General features: G+C 39.3%; 1 protein-coding gene across 5 annotated transcripts in view; it reads left to right on the top strand.

Annotated features, from left to right (window-relative positions):
- Positions 1–25,266, top strand: part of PCCA (propionyl-CoA carboxylase subunit alpha) — a 411,013-nt gene that overhangs the window by 324,496 nt on the left and 61,251 nt on the right. For all 5 annotated transcript variants that reach the window (XM_063101797.1, XM_063101799.1, XM_063101796.1 and 2 more), the window contains one exon: positions 4,094–4,147. In XM_063101797.1, the coding sequence (XP_062957867.1) occupies positions 4,094–4,147 (54 nt within the window). The remainder of the gene's footprint in view (positions 1–4,093; positions 4,148–25,266) is intronic.

Below are 25,266 nucleotides of genomic sequence, written 5' to 3'. Positions count from 1 at the left end.
TGAAGACAGCCAGGGAGGTCAAGAAAGAGCTGCCAGGGATGTAGGAGAAAAATCAGGAGCCTGAGATACTCTTGAAGCCATTGATGGAAGTATTGGAAAAAGACAGTCATCAGCTGTTTATGATGTTGATGAATAAGAGTTGGACAAAATTAACCCATAGATATGGCAAGGTACAAATTGTAGGCGACCTTGGCATCTGTTTCTCTTAAGATGTTATCTATTACGCTTATTTGTTCACGTTTTCTCTAGTGTTGTCTTCATTTCTGTAATCATTGTTTATCTTATTTTTAATTATTTCCTGAGTTTTATCCCCTTATTTTGCAGGAGATCTATGTTGTTCCTTTAGATCTTGTGCTATGTCTTACATTATTAGATTATGGTTTTCATCTCTTTTGTGTGCATGGCTTTTTGTTATGCCATCATTTTTTTGTCGTCATTTTAAAAATTCTGCACCTTCTTCTCTTTTTCATTATAAGTTTGTATGGATTTTGACCTTGACACTTGTCTATTGCTCATTTTTACTTGAAGTTAGTTTAGGTTTTGGGGGGTTTTCTTTTTTTACATTTAGTGGGAATATATGGTTCAGGATAGCTTTTCTTCATGGCTGTAACTCTCTCTCTTTGTTTAAAAAATATGGCCTTTTGATATCTTCGGCTCTATTTTTTTAGCAGCTGTATTGAGATGTAATTTGCATACCATAAAATTCTGTGTCTCTATTTCTATCCCCCATTTTTATTTGGACTTTTACATATGTGTTATCTGTTTCCCCTTTACCTGTTCATTTCAGTTTCTATTGCCAGCACTTTTTTTTCACTGTGGGGCTCTGACACTCTCAAGGGAGTTTTGGCTGGTTGTTTTGGAGTCTAAAGTGTCCAGACTGCTCCACCATCTCAGATCTTACTATAGATCCATGTATTCCCCTGGGATTGGACTGACCAAACCCTATCCAGTTTCACTTGCTGTCCTCAAATTGGCCCTCATTAAATCCTCTGAATATCTTTGGTTAGTTTTGGAATTCTTAGATCCCTTCATTGCCCTGTGGCATCCAAGAGCAGGTCTTGTAGCCACTGTTGGGTTGTCCCCATGTGTTTGTATTTTGGGCTTCATGAGGATACTTTGTCATCTAGTTTTGTCTATATATAATCTGTGAGTTTTTTGTCTTGTTATTCTAGTTCTCTTTATGTTTTTATAGGAGATTGGGGAAGATTCAGAAATCATGCCACCACTGCCACCTTCCCAGAATCCAAGACCCACACTTTAAAATCATGAATTTTATCTAGCGATGGATTCCTAAGATTGAATCTGTTGCTGTGTGACAGAGCCAATTAATTGTGCTGATTCTATCCTGGGAAATGTGGACTATGCCTTGTGATTCTTCTCTCTGCTGCAGGCTACCAAGGAAGGAAAATGTAGCCACTTCTGGAATGAGTCTTTGTCTGGTGGTAATAGGGATGCTTTAACTGAGTGCTTTCCTCATCACTCTTAAAACCTCAAAAGCACAGAAGTTAGCGTGTTTTTGGATCACTGGTCCACAATCTAAATGGTTCTGCAAAACTCCTTTCCTTAATTTCTTGACAACTACACCTCTAATTCTCCCCAGCAAAACTTCTACTGCTAGACAATTAATGATTGAGAGATCTGTAGATCACTCTTATCTTTCATAGTATGGAGAAACTAAAGGATCCTTGGTAAAGACTCTGACTTTGTGCTTTCATTTCTGCAGCACTGGCTTGTATGATGCTGGGATTAAGGAGGGAAGTGCAAGAAATGGCCCTTGTCCTTAAAGCACTTACCATGTGGTTATGATCTAGTCTAAGACATTGTAGAGACACTACATCCTGCACAGTGAAAATACTTGGGCTGTGATTCTTGCTCTCCGGCTACTGTGTAGGCAAATTACTTTTTTATATTCCTGTCCTTTATATTCCTTATATTTTAGTTTCCTCATCCGTAGAACAGAATTCAGACAATCTTTCAGGTCTGTTCACCTCCCAGTTCTAAGGTCCTTAGTTCCACTGTTGTGTTGGCCTAGCCAGTCAGGCTTCTACCAGACTTTGTAGTGGGACTGCTGGATCACATGTTAGTTCTATTTTCAATTTTTTGAGGAAATGCCATACTATTTTCCATAATGACTGTATCCTGCTTATTTTTAAATACCCAGCTCTAGTGTTTATATGCAAGTCTTCCTTAACTTTTCCATGCATTTAGTTGGTTTGGCCTCTTATCCCATTTTGTACTATGGACTTGTCATATTGAATTATAGTTATTTTATAATTCTGCTGTCTTAGTGTCCTGGAAGGTGGAACTTAATTCTACTAGTGATGCTCTGCGCATAGCCAATAGAGGGGGAATGGTTAGGTGGATGACTAAAGTAGGGTGCCAGTATCTGAGAGTAGGATTCAACACTCAATTTGTAATTGAGTTTCCTTTAGGACACTATGGAAAATAATTTGTTTTCTTCTATTCTGTATTCTTTCTATCTCTTTTTGCCTTTATTGAGTTAAATATGTCTATATGAAAGAATAGGAAAAACAGATCAGCAAAAAAGAAAAAAAGTTCAACTAATATTTTCTACCCAGTAATAACAGTTAACTATCTTATGTGCATTATTTATTATAGAATTTTTTCTATGACATATAGAATTTTTTATAAGACATATTCTGAACATAACTGTTTTATTATTTCTTTTTGCACTTGGAAATATACCATAAACATTTTTCTTGTCTCTAAAATTTTTAAATGGCTGCCTGGATTTACCATGATTTGCTTCACATTTTTCAGTTCTATAAACTACACTGTGATGGAATTTTTGTAGCTTTAATTTTTTGCCTACTCATAAATATTTTTCCTTAGGATAAATTCTTAGAAGTGAAATTAATGTGTCAAATGATGGCATACCGATTTTGAATTTTCTATTCTATATCACACTGCCTTGAGTGTGCTAGTCAGATTACTGTTGTGTCAAATCACTGGCAATGTTTGCAGGGAGGGGAAAACATTTTGCATTAAATCACTTTCCTTCTTATTGATCTAACCTCCCTCAATCAAGGAACTAGGGGCTCAGCTTGAGTTCTAGATGTTCACTCTGGGTTGTATGACTTTAGTGATCATAGAGATCAGAGTTGGTAAACCTTCACTTCTGTAAAAGGAACAAAATTAGGATACATCTGTAATAGTTCATGCATGTGGTTGACTGAAAGCCACTAATCATCCCTTCAGGATTACCTTTGGGAACTTTAAAAAAATTCATGCTGCTTAGTTTAAACTTCTTTGTTTGTGTGTGTGGTCTTTGAAGCCACTGGGCCCTCTCTGAAGAGCACAGGAAAGGAAGAATTTTGAGGAACAGGTCAGGATTAAATAGAGCAATTTTACAGGTGAGAATGATTGAAAAAAATGTAGCTTCTACTTTACTATTTAGACATCCATTTTTAGTAGTAGTATTTACTATTAACTAAAATTTGAACAAGTAAGGTATATACATAAATAATAATGTTGTATTTGCTTTGAACATATTTAATTACAAATAAATGCATAGCATAGAGATTATTTTTCACTGTTCTCTGAACATAGAATTGCATTGTTCTCATTGTATTTTAAACAAATGCTAATTCATGTTTATTGAGATATAATTCACACACCATACAGTTCACCCATGTAAAGTTACACTTCAGTGGTTTATAGTCTTTTCACAGAGTTGTGCAACAGTCAGCATAGTCAATTTCAGAATGTTCCCCCCACCCCGAAAAACAAACCCCACACAGTGAACAGCCATTCTTCATTTGCTCCCATTCTCCTCCTCCTGAAGGTAACCCCCAATCTACTTTCCTTCTCTATGGATTTGCCTATTCCGGACACTTCTTATTAAAAAGACTCATGTAGTGTGTGACCCTTTGTGACTGACTTCTGTTGTAGCATGTATCAGTATTTCATTGCTTTCTATGGGTAAGTAATATTCCACTGTATGGATATACTGTATTTTGCTTATCTGTCCATCAGTTGATGGACATTTGGGTTTTTTGGCTATTATGAACATTCATGTTCAAGTTTTTGTATGGATGCGAATTTATTCAATACCTTTTTTTTTTTTTTTTAGTGTCTTTCTCGAGAAGCAGGTGGAAACATGAGCATTCAGTTTCTTGGTACAGTGGTAAGTATGAAATAATTATTACTTTGTGTATTGTTTTAATTTACAGAGAAAAAAAGGTGTTCAACTAGTTTTAGCTCATGTGTTTGAAACTGGCTTCATTATGATTTTATTTTGCTATTAAATTGAGATGTCTCTGTACAAGAAATGGGTTCTTCAATGTGTTAGAGAAGTTTCCATGATAGGATTACTTTAGCTTTTTTTTGGTGGTTGGCAGGTATAGGCATCAAACCTTGGACCTTGGTTTTATCAGCACCATGCTCTGACCAACTGAGCGAACCGGCCAGCCGTAATCTAGCTCCTTTTTATTAGAGAGAAAATAGTTTGCAAAATTATTTTTAGGGGCCGAGCCCGTGGCGCACTAGGGAGAGTGCGGCGCTGGGAGCGCGGCGACGCTCCCGCCGCGGGTTCGGATCCCATAAGGAATGGCCGGTGCGAGCGCCGGTCACGAAAAATACAAAAAAAAAAAAAAAAAAAAAAAAAAAAATTATTTTTAGTATGTTGAGTATTAAGTGCTTTTTTCTATTGAAGATTTGGTGTGTTCTTATAATTAAAATGAGAGCATATTATATAAAGATGCTTTTGAAAATAATGACCTTGACTTTTTTTCTGTTTTCTTTTTAGTTTTCTCTATTAGATTCTTTCAAATCCACAATTCTAATGATATTTAATCATAATTTTGTATCTTGATTTTTTTCACTTTTAAGATCCTATTAGTTTTTCATATTACTATAAAATATTTATAAGCGTCATTTTAATGGAGCTATGTATAATATTCTGATGAACCAGTGTGACATATTTTACTTATCCCTAAAACCTGACTGTTAGGTATTTAACTGTTAGGCATTTACCTCTACATTTTTGCCATTATAAATGGAATTCTAGTGAACAGCTTTTTTGATATTTTGAATTTTTTTCAAACGTGTATTTTAAAATATGTGTAAGATACGTTTCCTCCTAAATAGAATCAAAGTTGTGAATAATTTTATGGTTTATTGCACCATTTTTTCATATCTCTTCAGAACATCACCTTTCTAATATCAGAATACCATTTTAACTGCACTTTCACTAGTATTGATTACAATTTTCAAAATTGTTTTACTTTATCTGCTAAAAAAGGTTTATTTTATTAGTTGTTACTCTTTTATTTTATTTTATTTTATTTTTTTTTAGTATTTGTTACTATTTTAACATCTAAGTTAAACTAAGTACTAGTATTAGTTATTATAATTTTCAAAATAATTTGTTAAAAAGCTACCTTATTATGTTAATTTTTATTTCTCTGTTTATTGCTATTGTACTTGAGTATTTCATCATGTATTCATTACTAGGTATTACTTGCAATCTGTGAAATATCTGTTTCTGTCCTTTGGGTACCTGTTCAATATGTAAGCTCATATTCAGGTATTTCTGATAGCTCTGTAAGTTTATTGAGAGTATCAGAGAGGCCTATGGCTTGGATCCAAAAGGTAGTGATTTTGTAGCCATTGAGATAGGAAGGATATTAATAGTAATGCAAGTTTGCTTAGTGCTTTATCATTTATAGAGGTGTATGGGTAGTTTATTTGTATAAAGTATACAAGTATGTGTAGTGGTACATGTAAAGGCATTGCTCAATGTAATCTAAATTTTATTTACTGGATCTAAGATTTGTGGTCATTCTTGTTTTTCTGATTATAAAGTAATACGTGCTTATCGTAAAAAAATGTTTTAATATTATTGAAATGTATGCTATAAGTTTTATTAATCATGGTTCTCCAGAGAATTAGAACCAATAGGTTGTGTGTGTGTGTGTTTGTTGTGTGTATGTGTGTATAAGAGTTGCAGTTCAAGGCCAAAGGCAGTCTGCTGGCTAAATTCCTCCTTGCTTGGGAAGGTCAGTCTTTTTCTATTAAGGCCTTCAGCTGACTGAATGAGGCCTGGCCAAGTTGACCCATAGGATTAATCATCACAGAAGTATATAACCGATGCCCTAGAGGTATTTAAGTTGCTAACAATAGATACATTTGTCCAGAAATAGAATTACACATTTTTCATGCAAGGATAAATCTTGGAGATCTTTCCATGTCAGCACATGAAGATCTATTTCATTCTTTTTAATGCCTACAAGAGCTATGTTATGTGGATGTATAGAATTGCTTTTTGCCTGCTCAGTGCTCATGTTAGAAAGAGGCCACTTATGCTGTCTCTGCTATTTGACATCTCTGCTGAGATTCTAATAGATTTCCCAAACGTCATAGATTGAAAACTGAGCTCTTGTTATGCACAATCCCCACCCTCCGCACGCCTCCCCCTGCAAAAGCAAACAAACAAGAAGTTTCTCCTGAAAATGCTTCTGTCCTGGAAAATAGCAACTTGAGTTAAAATTTTGGCTTTATCCTTGATTCCTCTGTTTCTTTCACCACCCCCACAGCCCCTTCCTGGCCCAGGCTTTCATCACCTGATGTGAATTATTGCACTGGCCAAAGTCTTCCTGTTTCCTCCCCTGCTACCTAGTCTAATATGAATATAGCAGCGAAAGTGATCCTTTAAAAATATGTCAGTTGGCCATGTTGCTCCTCTTCAAACAGGGTGGGCACGTGCCTCTGGGTCTCCTCCTGTGCCTTCCTCCTGCCGGGATCATCTGCCCGGCCGCCTGCGTCAGGGCTCCCTCACTCTCTTCAGGCCACCTCAGGGAGGCCTTCCCTGGTCAGACCATTTGCGATTTTGATCACCCCTCCCAACATTTTATTTCTCCCCTTCCCCACTTTATTCTTTTCCTTCAGCAGTTAGCACTATTTGAAATAATGTATATTTACTTTTTTGACATATTTATTGTCCATCATCTTAACTTGAATGTGGTAAGCTCCATGCTAGGGCTTTTGTCTGTATTGTTCAGCACTTTATACCCAGTGCTCTGAAGGACCTAGTGGATAGTAGGCATTTGGTAAATAGTGATCAAATGAATGGATGAAATGGCCAGTAGGGAACCTAAGTATTGGACTTGAAAAAGAAAAGTGAAGAAAGCAAATATAGAAACAAAAGCAGAAAAAGAAAGTATAAGGGCTGTTTGGGACCTTAGAGATGAAGTAAGCTGTCTGCCTCAGATGAGACTATGCATCAGAAAAGCTAGCTAACTTGACTAACCCAAGGTTTCGCATCCTATTGGTGGGTAGATCAAAGAAGCGTACACAGATTTCTCAGCTCTCCGCCAGTGCTCATTTCATCAGCAGACCCCTTTAATTTTCTTCCCTTTTATCCACTTCAGGCACCCAAAACATACTAGCAAAAGAAAGAAAAAAAAAAAAAAGCAAACCCCCCCCACACACCTAAACAGCCAATAAAAAGTCACCTGAAGAAAAGGAAAAGAGAATATCATGTGTTGACACTTCTCTCCATCCCTAGTAAATGATAGTAAATGATAGATTACATGCTAATGAATCTCAGAGGCTCTGTGTCCACTCTGTTTATATAGTTTATAAGGAATGTCAATCTCTAGCATAGTTTCTAGAATAATTTCTTTTTTTTTTTTTCTACAGATGAATTTATTTTTCAAACAGCCAAATGAAAAGATAATATTTTCTTAAACTTTTAAGAAGCACCAACATTACAATTATTATTATTATTATTTTTTTATATTTTTTACAATTTATTTTTATTTATTTATTTATTTTTTTAAATTTTATTTTGTCGATATACATTGTAGCTGATTATTGCTCCCCATCACCAAAACCTCCCTCCCTTCTCCCTCCCCCCTCCCCCCCAACAATGTCCTTTCTGTTTGCTTGTTCTATCAACTTCAAATAATTGTGGTTGTTATATCTTCTTCCCCCCCCCCCCGGTTTGTGTGTGTGTGTGTGTGTGTGTGTGAATTTATATATTAATTTTTAGCTCCCTCCAATAAGTGAGAACATGTGGTATTTCTCTTTCTGTGCCTGACTTGTTTCACTTAATATAATTCTCTCAAGGTCCATCCATGTTGTTGCAAATGGCAGTATTTCTTTCGTTTTTATAGCTGAGTAGTATTCCATTGTGTAGATGTACCACATTTTCCGTATCCACTCATCTGATGATGGGCATTTGGGCTGGTTCCAACTCTTGGCTATTGTAAAGAGTGCTGCGATGAACATTGGGGAACAGGTATACCTTCGACTTGATGATTTCCATTCCTCTGGGTATATTCCCAACAGTGGGATGGCTGGGTCGTATGGTAGATCTATTTGCAATTGTTTAAGGAACCTCCATACCATTTTCCATAGAGGCTGCACCATTTTGCAGTCCCACCAACAATGTATGAGAGTTCCTTTTTCTCCGCAGCCTCGCCAGCATTTATCGTTCATAGTCTTTTGGATTTTAGCCATCCTAAGTGGGGTTAGATGGTATCTCAATGTGGTTTTGATTTGCATTTCCCGGATGCTGAGTGATGTTGAGCATTTTTTCATATGTCTGTTGGCCATTTGTATATCTTCCTTAGAGAAATGCCTACTTAGCTCTTTTGCCCATTTTTTAATTGGGTTGCTTGTTTTCTTCTTGTAAAGTTGTTTGAGTTCCTTATATATTCTGGATATTAATCCTTTGTCAGATGTATATTTTGCAAATATTTTCTCCCACTCTGTTGGTTGTCTTTTAACTGTGTTAATTGTTTCTTTTGCTGTGCAGAAGCTTTTTAGTTTGATATAATCCCATTTGTTTATTTTTCCTTTGGTTGCCCGTGCTTTTGGGGTCGTATTCATGAAGTCTGTGCCCAGTCCTATTTCCTGAAGTGTTTCTCCTATGTTTTCTTTAAGAAGTTTTATTGTCTCAGGGTGTATATTTAAATCCTTAATCCATTTTGAGTTGATTTTAGTATATGGTGAGAGGTATGGATCTAGTTTCATTCTCCTGCATATCGATATCCAGTTATCCCAGCACCATTTGCTGAAGAGGCAGTCCCTTCCCCAGTGAATAGGCTTGGTGCCTTTGTCAAAGATCAGATGACAGTAAGTGTGTGGGTTGATTTCTGGATTCTCTATTCTATTCCATTGGTCAGTGTGTCTGTTTTTATGCCAGTACCATACTGTTTTGGTTATTATAGCTTTGTAGTATAGCTTAAAGTCAGGTAGTGTTATGCCTCCAGCTTTATTTTTTTTGCTGAGCATTGCTTTGGCTATTCGTGGTCTTTTATTGTTCCATATAAATGTCTGAATAGTTTTTTCGATTTCTGAGAAAAATGTCTTTGGAATTTTGATGGGGATTGCATTGAATTTGTATATCACTTTGGGTAGTATGGACATTTTCACTATGTTGATTCTTCCAATCCAAGAGCATGGAATATCTTTCCATCTTCTTATATCCTCTCTAATTTCTCTCAGCAGTGGTTTGTAGTTCTCATTATAGAGATTTTTCACCTCCTTGGTTAACTCAATTCCTAAGTATTTTATTTTTTTGGTGGCTATTGTAAATGGGCAGGCTTTCTTGATTTCTCCTTCTGCATGTTCACTATTGGAGAAAAGAAATGCTACTGATTTTTGTGTGTTGATTTTGTATCCTGCTACTGTGCTGAAATCATTTATCAATTCCAAGAGTTTTTTTGTAAAGGTTTTAGGCTGTTCAATATATAGGATCATGTCATCTGCAAACAGGGACAGTTTGACTTTCTCTTTTCCAATCTGGATGCCCTTTATTTCCTTCTCTTCTCTGATTGCTCTGGCTAGTACTTCCAACACTATGTTGAATAGGAGTGGTGAGAGTGGGCATCCTTGTCTAGTGCCTGTTCTTAAAGGAAAAGCTTTCAGCTTTTCCCCATTCAGGATGATATTGGCAGTGGGTTTGTCATATATGGCTTTAATTATGTTGAGATACTTTCCCTCTATACCTAACTTATAGAGGGTCTTTGTCATGAATGAGTGCTGAACTTTATCAAATGCTTTTTCAGCATCTATAGAGATGATCATATGGTCCTTGTGTTTGAGTTTATTAATATGGTGTATCACATTTATTGATTTGCATATGTTGAACCAACCTTGCATCCCTGGGATGAATCCCACTTGATCGTGATGAATAATTTTTCGTATGTGTTGCTGTATTCTGTTTGCTAGTATTTTAGTGAGGATTTTTGCATCTATATTCATCAAGGATATCGGCCTGTAGTTTTCTTTTTTGGTTATGTCTTTACCTGGTTTTGGTATCAGGATGATGTTTGCTTCATAGAATGAGTTTGGGAGATTTGCGTCCGTTTCAATCTTTTGGAATAGTTTGTATAGAATCGGTGTCAATTCCTCTTTGAATGTTTGGTAAAATTCTGCTGTGAATCCATCTGGTCCTGGGCTTTTCTTTGTTGGGAGCCTTCTGATAACAGCTTCAATCTCCTTTATTGTTATTGGTCTGTTCAAATTTTCTACGTCTTCACGGTTCAGTTTTGGGAGCTTGTGTGTGTCCAGAAATTTATCCATTTCCTCCAGATTTTCAAATTTGTTGGCGTATAGTTGTTTATAGTAGTCTTGAATGATTCCTTGTATTTCAGATGAATCAGTTGTAATATCGCCTTTTTCATTTCTAATTTTTGTTATTTGAGTCTTCTCTCTTCTTTTTTTTGTTAGCCATGCTAATGGTTTGTCAATTTTATTTATCTTTTCAAAAAACCAACTTTTTGATTCGTTGATCTTTTGAATTGTTTTTTGGTTTTCAATGTCATTCAGTTCTGCTCTGATCTTAATGATTTCTTTCCGTCTGCTAACTTTAGGTTTGGATTGTTCTTGTTTTTCTAGTTCTTTAAGGTGAAGTGTTAGGTTGTTCACTTGCCATCTTTCTATTCTTCTGAAGTGAGCATTTAATGCAATAAATTTTCCCCTCAATACTGCTTTTGCAGTATCCCACAGGTTTTGGTATGATGTATCATTGTTTTCATTAGTTTCAATAAACTTTTTGATTTCCTGCTTGATTTCTTCTTGGACCCATATGTCATTAAGTAGAATGCTGTTTAATTTCCATGTGTTTGTATAGTTTCCAGAGTTTTGTTTGTTATTAATTTCTAGTTTTAATCCATTGTGGTCTGAGAAGATACATGGGATAATTCCAATTTTTTTGAATTTATTGAGACTTGATTTGTGACCTAATATGTGATCTATCCTGGAGAATGATCCATGTGCTGATGAGAAGAATGAATATTCTGAGGTTGTTGGGTGGAATGTTCTGTAGATATCTGCCAATTCCAATTGGTCTAGAGTCTTGTTTAGATCTTGTGTTTCTCTACTGATTCTTTGCCTAGATGATCTGTCTAATATTGACAGTGGAGTGTTCAGGTCCCCTGCTATTATGGTATTAGTGTCTATTTCCTTCTTTAGGTCTAATAGAGTTTGTTTTATAAATCTGGCTGCTCCAACATTGGGTGCGTACATATTTATGATTGTTATGTCTTCTTGATGGATCAGTCCTTTTATCATTAAGTAGTGTCCCTCATTGTCTCTTTTTATGGTTTTTAGTTTAAAGTCTATTTTGTCAGATATAAGAATAGCCACTCCAGCTCGTTTTTCTTTTCTGTTTGCATGGTAAATCTTTTTCCATCCTTTCACTCTTAGTCTGTGTGAATCTTTATGGGTGAGGTGGGTCTCTTGTAGGCAGCGTATAGTTGGGTCCTGCTTTTTGATCCAGTCAGCCAGTCTGTGTCTTTTAATTGGGGAATTTAAGCCTTTAACATTAAGAGTTGTTATTGAAAGGTGTTGATTTATTCCTAGCATTTTATTGGTTGTTTGGTTGTCTTAGGTGTCTTTTGTTCCTTGCTTTCTGATTTACTGTTTGGTTTCTGTGTTTGTTGGTTCCTTAGGTTGTAGATAGTGTTTTTGTTAGCTTGTTTTCTCTTCATGAATGCCATTTTTATTGTACTAGCGGGTTTAGATTTTTCTTAGGTTTTTATGGCAGTGGTAGTTATTTTTCAGGAACCAAACCCAGTACTCCCTTGAGGATTTCTTGTAAGGGTGGTCGTGTGGTAGTGAACTCCTGCAGTTTTTGTTTGTCTGAGAAATATACTATTTGCCCCTCATTTCGGAAGGATAGCCTTGCAGGGTAGAGTATTCTTGGCTGGCAATCTTTGTCTTTTAGTATTTTGAAAATATCATCCCATTCCTTTCTAGCTTTTAGGGTTTGTGATGAAAAGTCTGATGTTAACCTGATTGGGGCTCCCTTATAGGTGATTTGACGCTTCTCTCTTGCAGCTTTTAAGATTCTCTCTTTGTCTCTGAGTTTTGCCAATTTGACTATGACATGTCTTGGAGAAGGCCTTTTTGGGTTGAATACGTTTGGAGATCGTTGAGCTTCCTGGATCTGAAGATCTGTGATTTTTCCTATACCTGGGAAATTTTCTGCCTCTATTTTGTTGAATATGTTTTCAATGGAATCTCCATTTTCCTCCCCTTCTGGAATACCCATGACTCGGATATTTGAGCGCTTGAGGTTGTCTGATATCTCTCTCAGATTTTCTTCCATGTCCTTGATTCTTTTTTCTTTCTTTTTGTCTGCTTGTGTTATTTCAAACAGCCCATCTTCAAGTTCAGAGGTTCTCTCTTCAACTTCGACAAGCCTGCTGGTTAAACTCTCCGTTGTGTTTTTTATTTCGCTGAATAACTTCTTCAGTTCAGCAAGTTCTGCTACATTTTTTTTCAGGACATTGATTTTCTTGTATATTTCCTCTTTCAGATCCTGTATACTTTTCCTCATTTCATCATGATGTCTAGCTGAGTTTTCTTGTATCTCATTCAGTTTCCTTAGAATTATCACTCGAAATTCCTTGTCAGTTATTTCAAGGGCTTCTTGTTCTATAGGATCTAGAGTATGAGATTTATTAACTTTTGGTGGTGTACTTTCTTGATTTTTTGTATTTCTGGTGTCTTTTTTTTGGTGTTTATTCATTGTGGCAGGGGGTTTCACAGTCCACCGGTTTGAGACTAATGACTAACTAGGATGTTGCTGTGGTTGCCAATTTGGTATGGCTCCCGCCGTGACTGCTCAGTTGGCCTCTAGTGTCTTGTGTGTGTGGTTGCCTCGGGTCTTGGGCTTCTCCGGGGATCCACCTTTCTGGTCAGCTTGGACTCTGCTGGGCTGGTGGATCACGTACCACAGGGTGTGTGATCTCTGTTGAGCTTTCACTTTCTGTACAGGACTTCTCCCCGTTCCGTGTGCTCTGGCCCAGGCTGTTAGATCGTGCAGTGGCGACCCCACCGGGTGTGTGGTTTCTGTCGAGTCTCCGCCTCCCTGGCCGCAGGTCTCCCCCCTCTGTGCACACTGTGCTGGGCTGGGGTGTGTCTTCTGCACCCCTCTTCTATCAGCTGGGCCTTCAAGACCCTGCTCGGCACCACCTCGCCCAGGAAGTCTACCAGGTTTCTGCTAGGCACAGACGACCGGTCTCTCTGGGTGCCTTTGTAGCACTGTGTAGATCTTTCTCGGGTCTTGTTCACCTTTGTATCCCCCCGGTATAAACCGAGTCTAGTGCCCGCCTGCAGCCTGCTCTCCGGCAGGTTCAAGCGGACCTGGGAACTCTCCTACCACACTATTCCCAACCAGAAATTCGTTAGGCTTTTTTCCAAACTGGTGGTCGCAGAGATGGTATCTGCCTCCCAGTAACAGGAAGTTTACCGGGGCGGAGTCCAGGGTGTGGTGGAGTGACAGTCCGCCCGCCCGTACTTCCTAGCCCTCCCAACACTGGTCGGGGACGCCCCACACCCCCAGCCCCGCCAGAGAACCGCGGAGGGAGTGGGAGAGGAGGCCGGCCCGCAGGGTCCGGAAAGCCCCGCGCCAGGCCAAGCAAATGGGCTCAGTGATGGCCGAGCAGGGCGGATCTGCCCGCACCTGGGAAAATGGAGGCAGCACCGGGGCAGTGAGTGGCCTGGTGGTGCAGGCGGGAGCCGCATGAGCATCCACCCCCCGAACAGAGCTGTGCCAGGGATCACTCACAGTGCTGTGCCAGGTCGGGCGCTCGCTCTGTCTCTGGTTTGTTGCCTTCCGTGTTCTCGGCGCTGCCGCCTCGGGCTGTTCAGTCGCGGCGCGGCTCGGGCGCTCCCAGGAATCTTCTTTAATGCCGGCCTGAAACCTCGAATCCTGAATAGGGCAGCTGGCCGCCTTCAGTGCGGCCCCAGCCTCCGGGATCCTGGCTGCATCCACAGCAGCCCTGGCGCCGTGTTCCCTGTTTCAAGACTCGCTTTTGCAGTTAAGAATCAGTTCTTTTCCTGCTCCACACTTCAAAGCTGTTGCCTGTAAATGAGGCAGCCTCTCCTGCCAGGGGCAAAGTGGCGTTGAGCCCCCACGACCGGCCAGCAGCAGCAGTCCTCCCTTAAGAGATGGCCAGAGGAAGGTCCACAAGTTTCCCGGCTGCCTGAGGCCCAGTGGCCACCTTTTCCACCTCAGCTACTCCGCGCCAGCTGCGGCAGCCGCCGCCATCTTGAAACCCCGGTGTAGCCATTTTGCACCAACATTACAATTACACACATATTTTAAGATTTATTTAGTCACACAATCACATCAATTGAGATCTTCATTCAGCACTAAATGAGTTTCTGATGCTGGGAAGTCCAAAGTCCATCTGGTGGTGGTGACCGTGACCCAGGCACCTCACATTGCAAGACCGTGGAAGGAGAGAGAGCAGAGCTAGAATAATTTCTAATTACTAAAGTTCTGCAGCACAGCAGTTTGGATGGCCAATGTAGTTTGTTGTATTGAATTTTTCTTTTTTTCTTTTTTTTTTCTTTTATTTTTTCTTTTATTTTTGTCTTTTTCGTGACCGGTACTCAGCCAGTGAGTGCACCGGCCATTCCTATATAGGATCCGAACCCGCGGCGGGAGTGTCGCCGCGCTCCCAGCACCGCACTCTCCCGAGTGCGCCACGGGCTCGGCCCTGTATTGAATTTTTCTATGTGTATTATTAGCAATAATAGATGAGTATGGAAGAGAGAGAAATGGTTTGAATGTAGTGGGACTGTTACAACAAATACAGATTGATTTCTAGCTAGCATGTACTACTTCAATCGAAAATGTCTAAAGCAAATGTAGTTCCCAAGACCTGCAGGTCAGGAATAGCAGTGTCATGCCACATCGTACAGGTGATGCTTCCCAAGCACACATTTATCATCATGAGAATCCTTGTAGAATTTTCTGCACAAGTTGATTTTTTTCAAATATTGGTAAACATGACCTTTAATGTTCAAAGAAAAGTTTAATTTTAGACTACGAGAAATAATTTTGTTATATCAATGAGGTTCAAAAAGAATGTAAATGTTTCAACTTAGATAAAGCGTGAACCTTAAACAGAAATTCATTCATTTTTTTACTCACTCTGAACTTTTAAAAAAATTCCTATTTATTATTTTCATTTCCAATATATTCTCTTTACTGTTTAAAAATTTAGTTTTCTTAGATATTGTATAAATATTAAATATCACATAAAATGTTATAAGTATACTTTTCATATTTATATGATATGTATAAATGAACATTTCTAAAACATAAGTTATAAAGAATAATGATACAACAAAGATGTGTATACTTACCACGAAGTTTTTTATGAAAAACATTACCATTACTTTTGAAGGTCTCTGTGTGCTCCGCCCCAATCCTGTCACCCTTTCTCCCCCGCACAGGGAACATTTTCCTGATTTTGTATTTATCATACCTTGCTTCTCTTTATAATTTTTTCCACATATTTGCACCCCTAAATAATATAGTTTAGTTTTATATGATTTTAATCTTGATATATGTAGAATTATATTCTGGAATCATCTGTGACTTGGTTATTTTGCTCTATTTTGTGTTGTTTGTGAGAGTCACCTATGTTGTATGTAGGTATAATTCATTTATGCTCAGCTCTATGGGATGCTGTTCTGTAGATAAGCTTGTCTGCTGTTGGTAGACAATTGGGTGGCTTCCAGTGTTTTTGCTGTAACTCTCAGTGCTACCATGACCATTTCTGTACATGAGTACATGTGTGCTCATGGCACATAGGCAAGAGTTTCTTTAGGGTATGTGTGCATTGAGCTCTGTTCCACATCTTCACTAGTACCTGATATCATCAGACTTAATTTTTTCCAGTGTGAATAGTGTCCTTACTGTGGCTTTAATTTGCTTATCTCGACTATTAATAAGGTAGAGCATCTTGTCTTGTGTTTGTTCACCATTTACATTTATTGGCCATTGAGTTTCTGTCTCTGTGAAATATTTCTTCAAGCCTGCTGTCCGTTTTTCTATGATGTGGGACTGCGTAAGTTATGAATTTAGTCTAATTGTATGTCATTTGGATTTTTAATAATACGGTAAGAAGAGTTAGGTTGGGACAATATCGCTAATTCTGACTATGAGCTATGAATGGAAGTGACTGTCAAGTACTGTAAAGGGTCTGAGATTCACCCTATGTGCTAGTTGACAAACTAGCCCACTACAGTTTCATGGATGCTGGTAGAAGACATGAGCCTCTAGGGTCAGAGACGAAGGACAGTTTATTACAGTAATAGCAATGGTGAGATTATAGTTGTTTTTGTACCATTTTCCTAAACCCAAATTCCCCCAGGGGTGATGCAAAGAGGGCAAGATGATCGCCCTCCACACAATGGGTTGTTACAGGAGAGGACCCCTGAATTTAGGGAAACATGAGTCTTTTATGATGGGGCAGTAATCATGCCTGTCTTTTCTTCTGGAGGGAGACACTATATCTTCCAGAAGGCTGTACAGACATCCTTGAAAAGATGGCCTAGAACAAAGAACAATCAGTGTCTTGCTCACAAGAAGTGGAAAAATGCAAGAGACCCGTGGAGAATTGTCTCCTTACAGTGATGTGCGTCACTTTTAGTCAAAGATAGCTAAGAGTAAGCATTGGCCTCTGCTGTGTCCCCCTTGGAAGTCATCTGAATCTCTCTTGGCTCAGTTCCCTGGTGAAGAGTGGGGCTGATAAGCACTGTCACTCCCAACCTCCAGTGAAGTGAGATCCCAGGGATGATTTACTGTTGAAGCATAGCCCAGTTTATCCAAATACACAACGTGGGAACATAAGGAGGACCATCTTCTGTTTATAGTATTCCATATCCACTTATAGATTTCAGATTCATATAAAATGTATAGATTTGAGATTCAGTAGATTTATTTTGTCCACTTTAAAGCCTTTGGCTCACCAACTTCAAATTCAAGCGTAATATCTCTCCTTTCTGTTATGCTGTTTGAACTTTATTTAAAAACTGTTAGATAGTGTTTTTGTATAATGAAGGCAAAGTTTTTCCAATTAATAGAAAGGGGCATTCAGAGATGAAATTTGTGCCTTTATGACCCGAGGAGACATTTGACCTGGATGTATATATGTGTTTTCAGAACATCCACATTTTAACCTTTGGAACCTATCAATTTCATTACTCTCTTACTCCCAAAATGTCATATGTAGGATACTTTATTAGTTTTCTAGGGCTGCTGCAACAAATTACCATAAACTAAGTGGGTTAAAAGAACAGAAATTTATTCTCTTACAGTTCTGGAGGCCAGAAATCTAACATCAAGATGTGGACAGCGTTGGTTCCTTCTATAGACGCTCTCAGGGAGGATCTATTTCATGCCTCTCAGTTTCTGGTAGTTGCTGGCAATCCTTGATATTCGTTGGCTTATAGCTATATCATTTCAATCTCTTCTTCTGTTGTCACATGGCCTTCATCCCTGCGTCTCTATATATTCATTCGTATAAATCCAGCAACACCAGTCATCAGATTTAGAACTCACCCTGATGCAGTAAAACTTCATCTTAACTAAGTACATCTGCAAAGACCTCTATTTCCAAATAAGGTCACATTCTGAAGTTCTGGGTGGACATGGATTTTCGAACAACACTGTTTAGCCCACTACACACTCTATATAGACCTGAAAGCATATTTGATCTACATAAAAGCTAAAATATGACTCAGGCAATTTACTTAAAAATATATTTTATAAGCAGAGCACTACTTCTTAGGTCTGTACTTTACTAATACCTCATATGAGTACTGCCATTTATTTTCCCAAATATCTTCTTACCTATTATCATCCCCCATAAGACTAGAGTTATCTGCCCCATATTCAAACATGCTGAAATACTGATGATGTGTATACCTAATTTTCAGAAGATAAAAGCGAGCATAGAGAGAGGTTAAATGATTATACTATATTAAAAACTGGTAGAACCAGGATGTAAAACTGTTACCAGAAGAGAGGGTCTGGGGAGGTCAGATGGCTGACCTCAACTCCGTCCCCTACCAGGTTCTTGACTCCACCACAGGAAAGAATTCAAGGGCAGAGTCAGAGTAGAAAATGAAAACAGGTTTAATGTAAGAAATAAGGAATACACACTTTACAGGTAAAGTGCAGGCTGACTTGAGAGTGAGTAGCAGCACCGTTTTGTCCTGCCTTCCAATTTCTGTAGTTGGCTGTCTATACATATTCATGCTGTCTGTGAATATTTAACTAGGGGATTGGTTCCTGGGTATGTAACTCTTGTGTAACTGTAGCCTTGCACATGCTCTGTTTGTTCCTTTTGGAGCATGCTTAGTGGTCAAATTCCAGCATAGACACCAAGTATGCTTAAAATATGCTCAGTGCTGTGGCTTCCAGTCAAGATGGCAGAATAGACAGTCCCCAGTATCTTTCTCTCCCACAAATCAACCAATTTACAACTATATAAAAGCAACGATAGCCAAGCTGGCACTTCTAAAGCTCAGGGGAAGAGGAGGAGAGACCTATGTAGTGGATGAAGGTGGGAGAAGCCACGATGAGAGAAAGAAAAAGCCACTCTCACCATTTTGAGCCCTAGCTGTGTCCAAGCTGGAGCTGCTGAGTGCATGGAGCAAGAGCCAACAAAAGCCACAGCTGTGCCCTTCGGATGGAGTTGCTCAGAGGCTGCAGGGGAGAAGAGGGCCTTGATGGCCCCCAGGCCAGCAAGACCACTAACAGGGTTCCCATGGACCTACATAGGAGTGAGGAACCACAACAACTGAAAAAAGGGAGCCACTCAGAGGCTGGTGAGTCGTTACAAGGGACCAGCACATAGTCTATCCCATGGGAAGTGTTTGCAGCATGGGTGGTGGGGGAGAAGGGCCCACCAGGGGAACACTGGGGCACAGCAAGGACAGCTGATCTGTTCCCCAATCAGTGAAGGACTGCTCAGAGGAGACTGGTCAGGAATATAGAATTGCATGGGATGCAGTTTGATGAAAAGACTCAGGCCGTGACCAGAGTTTCTACACAACCCAGGTGCACCGGATCTCTCAAGAGCCGGGAGTACCTATAAAGACAACCATTAAAACCTGAGCTATACAAAAAGCCTTCCCTAGGGAATCAGCAGCAAAGCAGCAATTTAGCTCAACCCCAGTGCTCAAGTACTGGTCCCCATGGGAAATTCCCCCATTTTAGAAGTAAGCAAGGGGGACTGGACCCCCTCCCCCCGCCACAACTGGGCACACCACCAGCACCACAGGGCCTGCCCGGGGTCCTGAAGCATGAAGCCAGGGACCGGGCCCCCTCCCACAACCAGACACACTGCCAGTACCACCAACAGCTAGGTAAGGAGAATGCCAAAAACTTCACCTCCATGCAGGTGGCCCACCACACCAACCATAATAACCATGGCTGCTGTGAAAGTGGCTAGATGCCACAAGCACCATGCAGATGGTCCGCTAGCCACTGGAGTGCATTGACACAAGGAGAGTCACCAGCGGAGACTAAAGAAAAGAAGAGGATGTCTCTTTCCCCAAAGCCCATTCCGGAGTGACAGAAGAAGCATCTGCTCTTCAATAATATTGGGGGACCCAAACACACTTCTCAGCATTGGACAGATCATCTAGGCAACAAATCGACAGAGTAACCATTACTCTTTCAGAAGGAGAGAAGAAATCTAGGGTTATCAGAGGTGGGAGGGGGGGAGGGAGAGGGGGATGGGGAGAGATTGGACAAGGGGCATAAAGAATAAGTATGATTTGTAACAATATATGTGCTGGTAATGTTGATTTGATCAACATATGTGAACGTTGAACCCCAAAAATATGTATAATCAATTATGATTCAATAAAAATTTTTTTAAAAAAAGTAACACGCAGTGCTCTCTAGTGCCTCCAGTGGAAAGTCATTCAAGGCCAAACTCCTTTCTACTGAGCATGCTTGACCACTGAAATTGATCAAACTTGCCTCCTGTGGTCTCAGCCTTTCCATGTTGTGCTCAAAAATGGGTGCAACATGCAACAGTAACTCTCCTCTGGCTCAGGGCTTAGGAGAGGGGCCTGAGAGGTAGCCTCAGGGAAACTGAGCACCTCCTATCTCAAACCAGGTCTCTCTGACTTTAAAGTCAAGCTGTTAATCATCCAGAGTACCTTAAGAACAAATTGCTTGACTGTATAATCCATGGATTTCTTTGCAGTAACTGCTGACTACAGCTGTCTTAGTCTGCTCAGGCTGCCATAACAAAATACTGTAGACTGCATGGGTTAAAGAACAGACATTTATTTCTCACAGTACCAGAGGCTGGGAAGTCCAAGATCAAAGTGCCAGAAGATTCAGTTCCTGGTGAGGGTCCTCTTCCTGGTTTGCAGGCATCTGACTTCTTGCTGGGTCCTCACATTGCAGAGAGAGAGAGTGTGAGCACACGTTCTGGTCTTTCTTCCTCTTCTAATAAGGGCTCTGTTTGGGGTCCCACCCTCATGACCTCATCTAAGCCTAATTACCTCCCCAACACCCCACCTCCAAATACCATCACATTAGGGGTTAGGGCTTCAACATGTGAATTTGAGAGGGACACATTCAGTCCGTCATATACATTTAATTGGTAAGCTACATATTCCAGAATTTTTCCAGTGTATCAGTGCCTATTTCAAATTGTTTGTTGTCTGGGTTTTGTTTATTTTGTTTGCATGTTTCTGATGAAGCTGTGAGTCTGTGTACATCAACTGGTACACAGTAAGCTCACAAAGGAATGGAAGAGGTACAGTAGTTTACTTAACCGGAATTTCTTACTTGAACTATACTTCCCAATAAGGATGTATATTTTGTTATTAGTCTAAGAATGCAGAAGTTACCATTTCATTCCACATTTTTCTATTGTAATCATTGTTTATATTTAATTTTTAAAGTACTGCAATGTTAAGACAAACATATCTCAGTGAGACTGAATTTTTTTCCTCGTAAAAACAATGCCTGTAGCCCAGAAGGGAAAATAAGCTGAGATTTCAATGAACAGCTTCTTCGTGGCTGTGGTATTGGCATTCACCCAAGGACTCTTGAGGAACTATCAAATTCTATGTCTTTGAAGCTTAGCCAGAGATCTTAATGAAACCAAACGATGCTAAAGTTCTTAAAGCTAATTTAAATCTCAAATTGTACAATTTAAATTAAGTTTTTATTGATAATAAATATACTTTATTTCTTACTAGCCTTGAAAGCTTGAGTGATAATATTAGTAGAATAAACATGTTTTACAAAGATTTACCATTAAGAAGGCTATTAATATGACCCTTGATACACCGGCACAATTAGATTTCAAAGTAAGCATTTACGAAGTAACAGCGATTAATGACAACCATCGAAAACAATTTTGAACTCCATCAGTTTAACTCAGGAGGGTAAACTTAATATGATAATTCATCTAGTTGAATTGTATCAGCTTAGCAGGAAAGTATGTAAATATGTGACCCGTACCTAGCTTCTAAATGGATGCTGTGCTGATAGATTTATCAGTTCCATTAGAGAACTTTGGGGAACTTTGGAATTTCAGCAATTGTTCCCTTGGAGGCTGAAAACCCAACCCGGTCTCATACTGGGACCATTCTGGTCTGCACATTTCCATAATTTGCCTTTGCTACTAATATGACAGCAAGACACAAATAACTGTTTCTAATAATATCAGATGGAGTTGTGGAGGACAGCATTTTAATGTAGTAAAAGACCTCCCCGTGGGGTTGTTATTGCTACTACAGAACAGCAGCTACACAGTTGCAACTGTAGTCTCTTAATTGATTCGTTTAATTAGCAAGAGCTGAGGCTTGGGCTGTATCTTGTCATCTGGTATTGTAGAACCCAACGCTTGCATCATTCATATTTATGGATATATAAACATCATCAAAAAGTTCTGCTTTTTCTGAAAATTCAGTTATGGATATCGAATTTTAATAGAGCAAACTCCCATTTGTTTGCAATCCAAATAATTGGAAAATGAAAAGAACTCTCACTTGTTATCATTGTTTTTCTTTATCTTGTACTCTTTTGAGAAGTAAATGATATCAGGCATTTTTGGTTATGTATTGTCATCCAGAAATAAACTTCCAGAGAACTTCCGCAGTTTTCTGTACCTTATATAAATCAGTAAGCAGTCCCTCTGCTCCTGTCTGATTTAAGTTCATCTCTCATCTCTAGTCCATCTCTTTCTCATATCAGTGGGGTTTCAGGAATGACAGGATGGCCTATCAGGATTTCGTGCACACTAGTGCCGTAACTTCCCACCTGTCCCAGCCTGCTTTTGCAGCCACCTTAGGTGCTGCTACTTTAGGCTTTTCACTTGTGCTCTTCCCTTGGCAGGGCATCAGGGCTGAATTACCCTTTGGGACTTGCCCACCTGACCTATGCTGCACTGGTCCCTGCTTTCCTTGCAAGCAGAAAAGAGAAGGGGTGGGAAATGTCTGGTACAGAAGCTAGAACCTTCATCAGACTCTACCCCATACACATAGCTCCATCCCTGCTGAGTCAAGCTCTCCATTTTCCTGACCCCTTTCCCATCCAGCAATGGAAAGCAGGTGGTGGCCACACACTAGATATTTTGTGGAGGGCTGATGAAGTTTTTTGATGTTCAGACACATTTTTATGCATTTCATCCTGCATTTCCCCCAAATATGCAAAATTTTAGCCAAAATATGAGTAGAATAAGATTTTTTGAAATGGGCTGTAAATGCAATCTTAATTTTGAATGTTGTTTTTGTGGTAATGTGTGTTCTGTGTACCATATAACCAACTTTTGGAATATAACTTTTGTTTTTTTTTTTTTAATTTATTTTATTTTTTAAATTTTATTTTGTCGATATACAATGAGGTTGATTATTGTGGCCCCTTACCAAAACCTCCCTCCCTCCTCCCTCTCCTCCCTCCCACCCAACAATGTCCTTTCTGTTTTGGAATATAACTTTTGGAATATAAGTTTAGTTTCTGTTCTTTTGAAGTTGGCATTCTCTATAGAATATAAAAATTTTATTTAATACTCTGTCACCTCTCCCGCAGGGTGACAGAGATGCAAAGGATTACTCAAAACCCATTTCTTCTGAGCAGTGAGAAGCCCTGAAGGGGTTAATTTCCACGAACCCTCAAGAGAGAGGCATTCCTCCTTGGAAAATGAACACTGAACTGGGGTTCTTTCTCCGTATTTATTCTCCAGGCCAGAAAGTTAAAGAAAAGGAACATAGGTGGAGTGATGGCTATGTATAGTTTAACAATAGAAGCTGGTAACATCAGTGAAATAACAAAGTGACATTCCATAATGCAATTAGTAAAAAGTTAAGTTGGTCCATCAACAAAAGCTTGTTCTTAGCAAACACTTTCTTTCTCTACAGCAATTTCCTTAGCATAGTTACATAACAATCAAGTGACTTTCTTAACATATCAATCAGTAGGTTTACCTGCACCAAGGACATCTGTCCTTGAGCCAGCAATTTTGCTGTGTTACAATTCCTTATCTACTACAGAGACTTTAGCCCAGGGAAATTTTCCTGTCTTTTGCAAGCTTAACATTTCTATGTGTAATTTTAAAAAGTTAGGTTAAACCTGAAACTACAGGGCTATGGAGGCTAGGCCCTGTGAAATATGTTTGCTTTATTAATGTTAGTGCTCTCTACAATACACAATTGTGTGATGCATTCCAAACAAAAATTTTAAGGAAATCATTGACTGCCTGGTATACTATGTGCTAGAAAGTAGGCTAGATTACTGTGACTTGGACTCTGCCCTTAAGTAGCATACTGGCTGCAGGTGAAGGTAGACAAACTGATACCATGAATACATGGTAACTGCTGAGATGGGTTGTGTATAGGTTGCTATAATAGCAGAGAAGAGTGTAGATCTGTTAGCTTTACTTGTTTCTTTTACTAATGCAAAATCTGATGATACGAAAGTACAGAAACCGCAGGGCAATTTTCTCTGGTTAAGAATCTGCATTTCATTTGTCAAATATACCTCAATAAACCTGGGGGGGGGGGAAGAATATTATTAGACCTTATGTTTTAATAGTAAGCGTAAAGCCTAGCATTTAATGGTAGTCAGTAATTTATCTTACATTAATTGATTATCTGACAGACATTGAATTCTGGCAATTCAAAGGAAAAAGATATCCCTGCCATCAGCAAGCTCACTGTCACCTAAGGATATAGAGGTGTAAACAATAATACAAATATACTGTGATAAGAATGGTAAGAGAAGTGTGTATGAAGCAGAGGTATTCTAGGACTTGGAGAAAGAAGTGCAGGAATCATGGACAGCTCTCTGGTGGATATCTGTAGCTCATGCTATGAACAGAGTTTGCAAGCAGGAGAAGGCCTTTCAGATAGAGGGGAATGGCATCTGCAAAGGCCTGGAGACAGCAGGTTCAGAAACTGCAGTCAGTGCTGATGTTAGAGAAAGAAGGGAATAAAATCAATGAAGGCACAGAGGCATGAAGATGTCCCAGGTGTTTAAGGAGGAGCAGGTTGGCTAGTGAAGAGGGAGGTAGGGTGACAAAAGGTCTGTTTGAGAGATGAAATCAGAATGGCAGGGCTAGATGATGCAGGACCATGCCAAGGAGATTGGGCTGTGTTTGCTAGACTTTGAGGTTCATTGAAAGATTTGAAAGAAGAGGGTCACAGTGTCACCAGAGATTTTGTGTGTGTGTTTAAGAGAATTTGGGGGGTAGGAAAATAAAGAAGAGGGTTCATTTGAGAGTTGCCTCTTTAGGATCCAGTGTCCAGTTATGTGCATTAGGCAGAATTGAAGATGTTTCTGAAGTTTCTAGAAGTGGTCACTGATGCAATTAGCTGAAGGTGAGAAAACAGGAAGAAGAGAAGAATTATACCAGAGAAAAGGTAGAGTAAATAATAAGTTGGATTTTGACTATTTTTAGGTTTGAAATGCCTGAGAGACATCTATGATGTAAGGAAAGTTCTGGTCTGGAGATC

Source organism: Cynocephalus volans, chromosome 7 (assembly GCF_027409185.1).
Source record: "Cynocephalus volans isolate mCynVol1 chromosome 7, mCynVol1.pri, whole genome shotgun sequence".
Taxonomy (NCBI): domain Eukaryota; kingdom Metazoa; phylum Chordata; class Mammalia; order Dermoptera; family Cynocephalidae; genus Cynocephalus; species Cynocephalus volans.
Note: the sequence above shows the minus strand (reverse complement) of the source record. Positions and strands in the feature narration are given on the sequence as shown.